This window comes from Gymnoscopelus braueri (assembly GCF_963280865.1).
Source record: "Gymnoscopelus braueri genome assembly, chromosome: 19".
In the NCBI taxonomy this organism is placed as follows: Eukaryota; Metazoa; Chordata; class Actinopteri; order Myctophiformes; family Myctophidae; genus Gymnoscopelus; species Gymnoscopelus braueri.
This window is the reverse complement of record NC_137621.1, coordinates 20277760-20290309: the sequence shown is the minus strand read 5'-3', so window position 1 is coordinate 20290309 and position 12550 is coordinate 20277760. Positions and strand designations below refer to the sequence as shown.

The 12550-nt window shown below is 40.9% G+C and overlaps 1 protein-coding gene across 1 annotated transcript in view; it reads left to right on the top strand.

The window, feature by feature from the left end:
* lrrc9 (leucine rich repeat containing 9) overlaps window positions 1-6585 on the top strand; it is a gene marked incomplete at its 5' end in the record, with an annotated part of 32313 nt that extends 25728 nt beyond the window's left edge. The window contains 5 exons of the mRNA XM_080414207.1: window positions 1024-1092; window positions 2889-3014; window positions 5152-5335; window positions 6060-6216; window positions 6308-6585. Of these exons, the coding sequence (XP_080270333.1) occupies window positions 1024-1092; window positions 2889-3014; window positions 5152-5335; window positions 6060-6216; window positions 6308-6347 (576 nt within the window). The 3' untranslated portion in view covers window positions 6348-6585. The remainder of the gene's footprint in view (window positions 1-1023; window positions 1093-2888; window positions 3015-5151; window positions 5336-6059; window positions 6217-6307) is intronic.
* Window positions 6586-12550: the final 5965 nt, after the last annotated feature.

Genomic DNA, 12550 nt, shown 5'->3' with positions numbered 1-12550 from the left:
CCTGCATCGTCGGCTGGAGTACGTGAAGTGAAATATGTCTGTCGTACGACTCAACCTCTCAGCTGAGCACATACACATGTGCACGCACGCACGCACGCACACACACACACACACACACACACACACACACACACACACACACACACATACACAGACGAGGGACAGAAAAAAAAAAGCATTAGCAAGTTCACCAAATCAACTAATTTTTTATCGTTAAGCCAGGCAGCCAGCATGTATTATCATAATTGTATTACATTACAGTAGACTACTGTAACTTTCACCTTATTGCTGACAGCTAGTTAGACGTGGGATGTGATTTGTGACACTAACGCTCCAGATTCTACACTGGGAACAATTAACAAATTGGCTTTTTGTTACAATCATGTTTTCAAACAAATGGTCGTCGTGGTTAATCTGCTCTTGCATGCTGACTGTCTATTCCTCATCATTCCACTGATGGCAGAATCATAAACGCCATTAGTGAAAACCTAATGCAAAAAGACTATAGGTCTTTTTTATATAAATAAATGTTTTACTTGTCGTTTTCATTTAAAGAAAAAGTAGTTTCCTATGGATGACGTGACGTGTATATAACCTAGACACTCAGTTGTTGTTATGAAGAAGGATGACAATGGATTTTTTTCTAGTACGCTCCCTCACTTAGTCTTCTCATGCTTTCAATTTAGACCTCAAATACTGGAATCATTCCATGGTGGCTTGTATGAGACACAGCCAAGTGTGGTCTTAAACCGCTGTAGCTGAGGGAGATACCCTTGTAGCCTTGTGGCATGCCCAAACTCTCTCATGAGATTAGTGGAAGCTCACATGTGTAATCTCTCCCCATCGGCTGCTTAAACCATCACTATGCCAAAATAATGAATTATGAAAAGGTTCAGCCCTAATATACATACATCTGTCTTCATGGTCATCATCATATATAGGAGGCCAACTCAAGTCATAGGGAAAAGTTAAATAGGAAAAAAAAAAGGGCAATATAATTTAAACATACTCTTTTTTTTCTAGGACATTTCAGAACTTGACAAGCTAGAAATCCTTCCTTCGCTGACGGAGCTTTCTGTTGTTGGTAATCAGGTGAGTAATCATCAATGGTTGTCTCCCACAAAGAGGTTGTGACACAATGAGGAACTTGTGAAACTATTATGCTGCCATTTTAGGTGATCACTCTTTCACCTTTTAGGTGGAAACCTTTTCACGTAAAAGGTGATACTAGGCGCTCATAGTCTGGTGATTTCAGTTAGTAAAAACAGAGAGATGTGTTGAGGAGAGCGGTGAGTCACTTATCACCGCGGGTCAGTGACGTCATGTTGTAGTTTTCAAACCCCCGCGGTGAGAGGGTGATCACCGAAAATGGTAGCATCCTTTAGAGTTCATACTGTCTTGGATAACTACTAAAATATTAAACATTATAGATATGTCTCATATCACCCGTCGCTCATTGTGTGGTATTATTTATTGATTTGAATCCAAAAAGTGTTGTTGGTGGATATAGAATATCTTTGACCTCTTACTCATTCAGAAACAGATTTTCAAAGCATGCTGACAGGCTCACTTTCTCGCTCGCTCCCCCCATGACACCAAAACACTCACCCAGTGCCACTCTGTTGTGGTTCTAAATTAAGCGATTACATGATGGCCCGTCTGCTGTGCCTCAAACATCGGAGACAAATCCGCTGACCAAATGTCAGGGCCGTAATCAGACCTGATTGGCGTACAGCACCCATCTGGAGCAAATGGATCAGACCTGTGCAGAACCCACAGCACAAGGCCTGACTACCGTCCACACAGCTATGTTCAGCTGTGGTAGCCCATTTTATCCCACAGCCTTCCCATCCCCCCTCTTCCCATTGGGGGCTTAATCTTGCCAGACGGTGGAAGCCAACGAGTCACCCTCAGTGACCATAACATGACCTCCCGCTGTCAACCACATGAGATGGCTGTTTCACCCATGTTTCCACGGCCAAAGTCTATCTCCTGTACTCAGCTGCACCATCCATTGGCACACACTCCTGTCTAGAACTACAAGAACACACCGTTCTATGACTGGACAGACTGGCTTTGTCATGGCCAGAGCCGTGCCCTGGCCATGGGTGCAGCTGAGCAAAGGGAAGGGAATAGGGCCAGGGAACTGACTGCAGCTGTTGAGAATGTGGCCTCTGGGGCTTGGGTATACCATGGAGATGTCCTGTCTGTGAGTGTGGACCCACATCATACTCCACACATACCAGGATAAACTCGAAAGCTTTTATTGGTGAATAAAACGTTATCTTAACCATTCAGTATGGTAGTAGATTATATGAATTGCTAAAGGGATAGTTCACCCCCCAAATGTTTTTTTCTATCGATTAGTCATCAAATTATTGGCTTAGGAATGCGACAAAAACAAAAAAATATCCATGAATTCAAGTCTCCATGGGGTGACTAATCGATAGGAAAAAAATATTTTTGGGGTGAACTATCCCTTTTAAGTCTAGCGTCTATACGTGCACAATCGGTGTAGGAGTAGGACGGAGGCTCTACATCCTCCTGATGAGGGCTCCTCACTGGCAGGTGAGTCAGTAGGATACGACAGCAGTTTACAACACTTAATTAACAATTAATTGGCATAATAACGACTAAATTGGGGAGAAAATAGGAGTAAAAAGTAAAAAGGTTCAAATCCCAGGAAGGACATGAAAGTTATATGGATTTCAGCTTTAATTCAGGTTTCATATATATATATATATAACTGTTACTGTAGGTCCTTTCACAGTACAGGTGTCTGTCTGTCTGTCTGTCTGTCTGTCTGTATATAATTCATTCATTCATTCATTCATACATGCATTCCTACATTAATTAATGAATGCATACATTCATTCCTACCCTACCAGGTGACCAGGCGGTCGTTACACAGACCAGCGGTGGTGCTGCGTCTCTCCAGGCTGCAGGTCCTGGATGGAGTAACGGTCACCCTGGACGAGAGGACCAGAGCTGAACTCCTCAGTACAGAAACACTGGTGAGAACTTGTGTACCTGCTCGTAAAGTGTTCACAGCGCTCCCGCGCACGCACGCACGCACGCACGCACGCACGCACGCACGCACGCACGCACGCACGCACGCACGCACGCACGCACGCACGCACGCACGCACGCACGCACGCACACACACACACACACACACACACACACACACACACACACACACACACACACACACACACACACACACACACACACACACACACACACACACACACACACACACACACACACACACACACACACACACACACACACAGGTAAAAAATAAATGGAATAGCAATCCAAAAAAGGAACACTGAGAAAACTGATTATATTAAGCCTTTCAGTACAGTGGTTAAAAGAATGCAGTGCAAAATCATTTTGAGGGCAAAACACTCATGCATTGTAGAGCAGAGGCAGAGATATGATAGTGTGTATCAGTTATTGTTTTGGTACAGAAATAGTTATAGGGTAATGCAACAGTCCACAGAGAGGAAACTCTTAGATCTATGCGCTTATATGACTGACCTAAAAATCAACCAATGCCTCATTTTATGTTAAAAAAGAAAAGGAAAAAAGAAGAAGAAAAAAAGCCTTTAATGGGCCTTATCATATAAATTACAATTCAACTTGAAATCAAACTGTGAATAGAGCAAAAACAGCAACCAAAGAGCAGAGCTACCAAAACGGACTCTTACAGTCTGACTGATTTGATGCCTGCATAACGACAGAGTGAAGCTGTAATGCTCCTCCAGCGCTGCTGAATTAAAAGCAGCCTAAGCCTGCTGGCTTCATCCTGCTGATTAGATGAAATGTGCCCGGCCGGTAATGCACCAGTGGATTTGCCCCCTATTAGCCGGGTCAGCCCCCGACCCCCCCTGCTTGTTAATAGTGGATGTGGGAATGACATAGTGGAGATCCTGGACTCTCATTAAAAACATAAACACAAAGAGCTCTTTTCGTTGACCCTGTAGCCTCATCATTTCATCCTTATGCCTGCTCTCACTCGGCTGTTCTGTTCATATTTTAATTCGGCCGCTGTTATCGTTGAGTAGTCATTACAGTGCCACTCTACTGATGGAGGTTTACATTGTGGGAGCACAGTGATTTAGCCGTCTGTATTCTGCATCGGGGGGATGGGGGGATGGGGGGGGGTCACAGGTCAGGTCATGGAGCATATCATGGAACAGACTTAAGTGTTGGGAAAGGAGTGGACTTTTATACTCCGCAGCAGTTACTGTATGTGGAATGGGTTACCTGCAAGCCTTTAGTCCATCAGCTCTATTGTTATCTTTACGTTCTCCATAAAGAGCTGGCTGAATTGTAGTTGGACATTATTCTAACCATCAATTAGTTGAGTTGTAACAGGTTCCACATACCAACACATACCCAACAAGGCTATGAAATAGAGGGAGATTTTCCTCAACAACTCCACCCCATGTAACCCTACACCACAGATTAATAGAATAAATACATTTGTGGCTTGTGGTTAGAATATGGTTGTATTAGGGGATAGAAAAGAAAGGTCTCTTGCACCAAGTGGACTATTTAGCAGTGAATTTCTTCTTGGGAACGGTTTCATCCACTTTCACTTTCAGTAGCAAACTGAGCAGAGTGGGTTTGAGCAGATGCAATGACAGCACATCAGGCATGTTTTTTTTGGGCATGGATTGCGCATGAAATTGGGAGATTAATTGGAGAAATTACAAATCAGGAGCACAGCAGGAGGAAGAGTTAGACTCCCGCTAAAATAGAGAGTGTTGGCAGGCATGCAGTACCCATGTTGTTTTTTGCTATTTTAGTTTTCTTGTACGTTAGAAATTGTATGAAAGTATTTACTATTGATTTTATTTCTCCCGCCCCCCAACAACAACAATTGGCACTCAGTTTGCACACACATCAACTCTCAAAGGACCACAATGGACATAGCAACAGTTCTCAAGCTTTTTTTTGTTTTATCCTCTCCACAGATATGTACAAATATACATTATGTTCATGTATATGCATTTGCTGTCAATAAAAGCATACATGAAACAATCAACTTCTATAGCACCTGAGATATTGATCATTAATATATTATAATACAATACGTGTTGATTCTCCTCCCCTGTATCATTAACGCTACTATCACAGTGCCCTGGAGCCTCTATGCCTGCACTAGACATGAACCTGCCTGGACTGCTGCCCCTCGTGTCCCGAAATGTGTCTCTAAGGGGGACAAGCCTGAGTGGAGGACTGCAGAACCTACTGGGACACGACGTCCTCCTGCCCTGCAACGTGGACCTGGAGACTTTACCTCATCACGACACATCAAAACGTGAGTGTGACTGATGCCCAGTGGTGGGAAAAGTACTACATCTTTTTACTTAAGTAAAAGTATCAATACTGTAATGTAGAAATACTCTGTTACAAGTAAAAGTCTGGTAATCCAAATTTACTCGAGTAAAAGTACAAAAGTACTTGAGTGAATGTACTTAGTTACTTTACACCACTGCTGATGCCTCAGCTCTCACAGCCAAGGATGAGTTTCTAGTCGTGGGCCGTCCTGATGACCTTTTCACCCGCATAGTGCAGCGAGCCACACACAAGTAATCTTTGCCAGAGTGCATAAGGTCAGTCTCTCCGTGGGATTATTAAGTGATCTCTCCACTCAGTGTTTGCCGTTCTTTCCCTCATCTGGGCTCTCTAATCCAGTGGTTCTCAAAGGGGGTTCCGGGGACCCCCAGCGGCTCTTGAGGGGGTTCCAGGGGATCCCCAGCCAAATTAATTAATATAGCATCAAAATGGTTGTTAACCACCTTAATTGTCTATTTAAAAATAGCTCACCACGCGTCACTATGCAACGCGGTGTGAGCTCGTAGATCTGCTATTTTCCCCAAAAAAACAAACATTTTAACAACATAAATCCGGAGTCCCCGGCACAAAATATTTTCAGATGGGGGTCCGTGGACAAATTCATATTAATTTGGGGGTCCTTGACATGAACAAGTTTGTGAACCACCGCTCTTCTAATCCACACCACTGTTAATTCCCGATCTCAGACAAGAAGGCGAAACACTGCGGTGCTGTCCGCAGTGGCCCAGCAGAGATCACATTCAGGTACATCAGAAGAACCGGGAGCAGCCGTCCGGCCACAGGTCCCCTTCCGGACGGAAACCGGGTCGTCATCACATACCCCAGTCAGGAGCAAGAGAGCAGGTTTGTGAAGCATTATAATTAAATGTAAATTTATGTTTCTATTTATTGTTTCTTCAGTGACTGCTGATTCACTCATATTGTTCTATTACAGATTCCTGAACAGTGGTTCTTCTAAACCCCCATCAACATAAATGCCAAGGAATGAAGAAGTTGTTGTTACCAAAGGTTGGAGAGGTGGTTCAGTGTCATTACTGTTACTAACAGCATATTATTATACTAGAGTAAAACATTTCATGTTATGCTCTATATCTTCGGTTGCATAAAATGTATTCTTTCAAGCCAGACAACTATTCCACAATCTTCAAATGCTACTTAGTCTGTAACTACGCCTCTAGAAAGCTGCAAACGGAAGCTGTCATCTATTCATAATTTCCGTACAATATCTTTGACATATATTTTAGAATTTCCATTTCTAGCTACATGCTTCAACTAATTTGATTTACAGAAGGACACATTTACACAACTGCAAAAACTACATGGAGGGGAGGCATCAGTTTTTCACGCAATTTCAGCGCTTTTGTATGACAGAGGCATCTGAAAATTGTTTGAGCCAACAGTCTGTTTCGAGAGACTATGGAAAATATAACTTTATTGATTGTATAGTATAATATATATTTTTTATACATTTATTTGTATGCTATATTTCAGATAGGACAGTATACAGAGAGACAGGAAAGGCGAGTGAGAGAGGTTGGATTGGATTGGATTCACACCCAGTTCAGTCCTACTTATTTATGTAGTAGGCTCTCTTACTTAGCCACCGGGACACCCCAATGTTTTGTTTTGTCTTTGTAACTCAAGGGCTAAAGGCTTGTGGTAGACTGTGAAAATGTACCTGTATTCACCGTGCATATTAATAAGTCAACCCTGCTGCTCTGTTGAATTCTGCTTTAGATTAATATTACAATTAACCAACCACCGTACAAACAACAAAATAGAAAATAGGGCTTACGTGGTTAAAACTGCTTTTAGTATGAGGGGAAATCAAGCTAGTTTAGGGCAGGTATGCAGTACAGCCGTTTAGATGCGTGTATAATGACCATGCATGCCTGACATTTTATAACTACATACTGTATGTGGATCACTAAACATGGTAATCTGAGACTGAGAGGTTTTGGTGTCATTTCCACTGCTGTTCCAACCTTCCCTGCGAAGTGGGGGGGAAAAACACCCACAGATGCGAGGGCGTGTGAGGCTGGCATGTTGTATCCATTGGGTCACATGGAGCCCCAACAAGTGGATAATCCAGCTTTAGCACACCTCTCTGCAGGCAATAATCTGCAGTCACTCAGATAAACACATAATCTTGAATGAGGTCCAAATGGATTGCAGAGATTGTCAGTTTCATCATGTTAGCCTCTTTTCTAAAAGCCCACAACGATTTCTCCACTAACCACTTTCAACCTGTCATCCCTATTTTGGCCATATCATTATACGAGAAAATAGCGACATGTGAGTTTGTAGATTGGCTATTTCCATGCGTCCATTGTACAACAAAGTATAAAATAGAGCTTAAGTGGCTAATAGACAAATGTTGTGCGGAAATGGACCAGTACCTACTCCTGTCATTTGTATAATGTCAGAGCTGTAGAATATTACATTGCAATCAGTCCTGTCTTTGTGTCAATCTATGTTAGCAATATTGTAGTTAACACAAACTATGTGTACCCCTATGATAAACAAACACGCTGCATTTTACTTAGCCTGCACTCAAAGTTTGTTGTGTTACCACTTTGGGAATCATTGTCCCACAGGGCACGATGTTATGTTATGTGTATACAATACAATGTAATGTTATGTTTATATAACAAAATGTAATGCTATGTTAGTATGATACAATATAATGTTATGTTCATATAATACTATGTAATGTTGTTTATATAATATAAAATAAAATGAAACTGAGTCTTCTTTTTAGATTTCTGTGACCAACATGAAGTGAAGTGACTTGGTTCTGTAAGTCAGTGGTGTGTTATAAATCCACTAGGTGTCCCTAGTGCTCCACTGCCTCTGCCTGGACTCCACTACTATTAAGTATTAAATGATTTTTTTTCTATTGAGTCATACACCAATACAAGCCCAGATTCAGTGGATATTTGGTTACACTACTGGTTTTGTTTCCAGTTACTGTAGCGTAAACATATGGAGCTGCAACTAGTTATGGCCAACAGAAGTGGAAGTATCTCCCCTAACAGGCTCCTGTAATGCATGTACAGTACTTAATGTAATTTTTGTTAACTCCCAGCATTAAGCGGGGCTATAATGAGTCTGCAAGTAAGTGTGCTACCATTACAGCACCTTGCACTGCTAAAAGAAGGGGGAAAAAATCACTAATGCACACATTTGGGGCTCAATTGGAGGGCTTTAATGCTTTAGATATTGCAAAAGGATAATTACAAATTTTTTATTTGTAGACTACCATGTGTGCAGTGTGGAGATCTTTTCATGGAATTACATTTCTATACATACAGAATTGTAGTGCAAATAATACACTATGTTCCTTCGTGCATATCTGTCAGTTTTCTTGCATTAAAATGACATTAGCATAAAGATTGTGAATAATTCATCTGTCTTGAGTGAGCCCAGATGCACTTGGCTGCCATCTCTCTCTCTCTCTCTCTCTCTCTCTCTCTCTCTCTCTCTCTCTCTCTCTCTCTCTCTCTCTCTCTCTCTCTCCCCCCCCCCCTGTCCTCTCTGTCCTCTCTCTCTCCCCCAGTGAGTAGAGCACATGGTTCATAGCTGGTTTAATGGGATGGAATGTGACAGGTTATGTTTTCATCTGCCTGATATGGAGCCTTGCCTAGGAGGGAGGGAGCGAGAAAGAGAGAGAGAGGGTGGGAGGAAGAGTGAGTTAGCCTCTACTACAACCATAGTCTGGGTTCATCATTAGACATGTTTGTGCTTGTTGTGAATCAGTTGGAGATGATGCTCTACCACCCCCCACCACCACCACCACGTGCATAACCACACACATGCACACACACACACACACACACGCACGCACGCACACGCACACGTGCGCGCACATGCACACACACTATACATATACACGTACATACACACACAAAACACATGCTCTGTATGGGGCCATTACCGCTGGTCCACTGATTTCCTACATTCTGCTGTGTGTGTGCATTCGGAGTGCCATTAGCCCAAGACTCTGTGAATAATTGCTGAATGGACCATGTTTTCTATGCAATCTACTCTGGTTCAAGTGTAGGAACTTGGGGGTTGGGCTGAAATGAGAGCAATGAGACCATTGATTGATGTTTTGGGCCATGATATAAATAAATACAATACAGTTTCTTGTTCATTGTTTGTCTGGGCATATGTGGTGGTACTGTTTACTCCACTAGCACATACACGTGTACATGATATATTAAACGGTTTGTTTTGTCTTAGAAGTTGCTGGAGGGGTTTAAGTTATAGCAGCATCAATCAGCAGTGATGGAAAAAGTTCTCACATTTCTTACTTAAGTAAAAGTATCAATACTGCAATGTAGAAATACTCTGTTACAAGTAAAAGTCTGGAATTCAAAATGTACTTGAGTAAAAGTACAAAAGTATTAGCATCAAAATGTACTTAAAGTAGAAAAAGTTGAAAGTACTCATTATGCAGGATGTCCCATTTCACAAGTTTTCAAATCTTTTGAAAATAGCCGAAATTTCTATAGGGATGAAGTGGTTAATGTATGTTTTGTACTAATAATCAAAATCTACAAAGTAACTAAAGTTATCAAATAATTGTAGTGGAGTAAAAGTGTAATATTTGCCTATGAGATGTGGTGGAGTAGAAGTAAAAGTACAGAAAATTGGAAAGACTCAAAATTGTACTTAAGTACAGTAGGCTACTTGAGATTTTTTTCTTAGTTACTTTACACCACTGTCAATTACATCATCCATTCATCAAATGAAATATTTTGGTCCTTTGGGGTGCTTATGCCAACCAAGTTCATATTGCAGCGGCCCCACAAATAAACACTACTTTCAAAAACAATCTCACTGTATTCCTTCTCCAAAACCTCTCGCTGAGTTATAATAACAGATGCTTGTTATTTTCCCCTCATTTGTTTTGTGACTGGGTCCCCTGGAATGAAATGGAGGCATGCATGGCAGCAATAGTGACAAAAGAAAATATGTATTTTGTTAGACATTCTATCAAGGGTGTACTTGGCTTATTGAGGCATTAAAACTGTATTTGTGATACATTAAAAGCACAAAAGCTGTTCTTTGAAGAAATGCCGAGAGTATGATAACACAATAACAAAACAGAAACAGCTATCTGGTTATATAACAAAATATTTATTGTCAGTGTGAGATTTGACTTCACATAATTTGCCTTCCTCCTTTGGTGACCCTAAAAGATAAGGGTAAGTGATATTTTTGGTGAAAACAAAACGTGTTTTTGTTAAAACGTTAAAGCACTATATTCTGACAGTAATCATTGCTATAAAGCGTTTGTTCAGTAACAGGAGTCTCCCCGTCTCTCCAGCTCTTTGATAAACAGAACATATATTTAAGGTGGGTTGCACGTTTTCAGCCAATCAGGAGAAAGTACCCATTTATCAGCTTACATTTTATAGTGTTACAGTTCCAATTTTGTCTGCTCATTTCTTTGTGTCATTATTTCCAATTACACTTAATTGTTTATCCTGTATCCTGTGTGAGTTCTCTCTCGTGATTGCATAAAATTGGTATACTGACCTGTAAATGTGTGAGACAAGGAGACTCCTATTACTGAACAAACACTCCATAGCAGTACTATCAAAATATAGAGCTATTTTACACTTATTTTAACAGCAAAATATCTCTACCCTACCTTTAAGTCTCAAGAATCTATTCTTCTACAGCAATAATAACACAAATGGGGCAATGTCATACATGAGTGGCACTGGAGGGGGGGGATTATGGGGTGTAATATAGGGTGTTGGCGTGTCGTGCCTACTTAGATTTTTAATGATGTTTATTGTGTCTTACATGGGGCAGAAATTGCATATTTTCAAGACACCAGGGGAGTATACCTCCTATTTAACCTTATCCCCTCAGACACAGCCACGGTCAATAACAAAGTCATATGTAATCTCCTTTGCTCCATATTATTATCTTTCTTTGTGTTGATATTGTTGCCTTTTTACTTGATCACTTGATCACTACTCTCATTCAGATCAAAGCAACATTTGGGACATCTATGCTAAACCACATTCACTTTCATTATGTTGAAACAATGAAATGTACCTGGCATTTGTTCCTTTTTTAGTAAAAGAAAAAAGATGACAAGATAATATTAAAATGACTAATCCCATGTAGATTATGGGGCAGCATAAGCACATAAACCATAGGATTTAAAGATACTGGCAAGTGCCAAAGTGAAACATTGCTTAGGATAGAAATTATATTTGCAAAGAATAAATGTTCTTTTTATTGTTATGGAGAAAGCATAAATCCATTTACGTATTTGTTTGGGAGATGTCTTTCATTTTCTTGTATTAGTCTTTGGAGCCCTGGAGAAACATGCTTGGCCCTGGCCTCCCTAGGTTGTCAGAGGGAAGGTAGTGCCCAGGATTACATATACAATTGGCACTGGGTGTTAAAAATAGGGTTACAAAATCGTGGGTTCAAAAAAGAAAAAGAAAAAAAAACTCTGTCTACTCCATACCAGTTTTGAAGAGTAAAATGTGTATTGAATGACTGCTGACTACTGAACATTATCCTCTCATACTTTACTGTGTGATGATGATACCTACCCCTACAACGACCACGGCCAGGCAAGGAGGCCTATATGTATCAAGGGCAAGACCACCAGGTTTCTGAACAGCCTCCACTCAGCTACTATCAGACAGATGTACGGGCCTGACCACCGCTTGTCATCAGGCTGGTCTTAGTGTGGATTTTACCTGTGGAAGTTACCGTTCTACATGTGAGCCTGTCACCAGGCTGGACATATAGACATTACATTTCCTATTAATCTACCATGTGGATTTTACCAGAGAAAGTTAACCTTAATGTGAACTATGTGGTTGAACCTGACAAATACGTTGATACCCTGTTTTTGATTGATTGATTAAATACTTTATTAACAGTTTGCAAAAAGTACAGTGGTACGGTTATACAATGATGCTAAAAGGATAACACAAAAAGCCCTGGGGGCTTGTTTCCATTGTGGTCCTATGTATTCAATTAATCGAGACATATAAAGACAATACTATACAAGAAATCATCAATACTAGGAGTGATAAAAGTATAATACAGAAAGACATTTGAGGTTTATATGCACCTGTGTGCGTGTGTGTGTGTGTGTGTGAGAGAGAGATTTTGATTATTATTACAAAACATA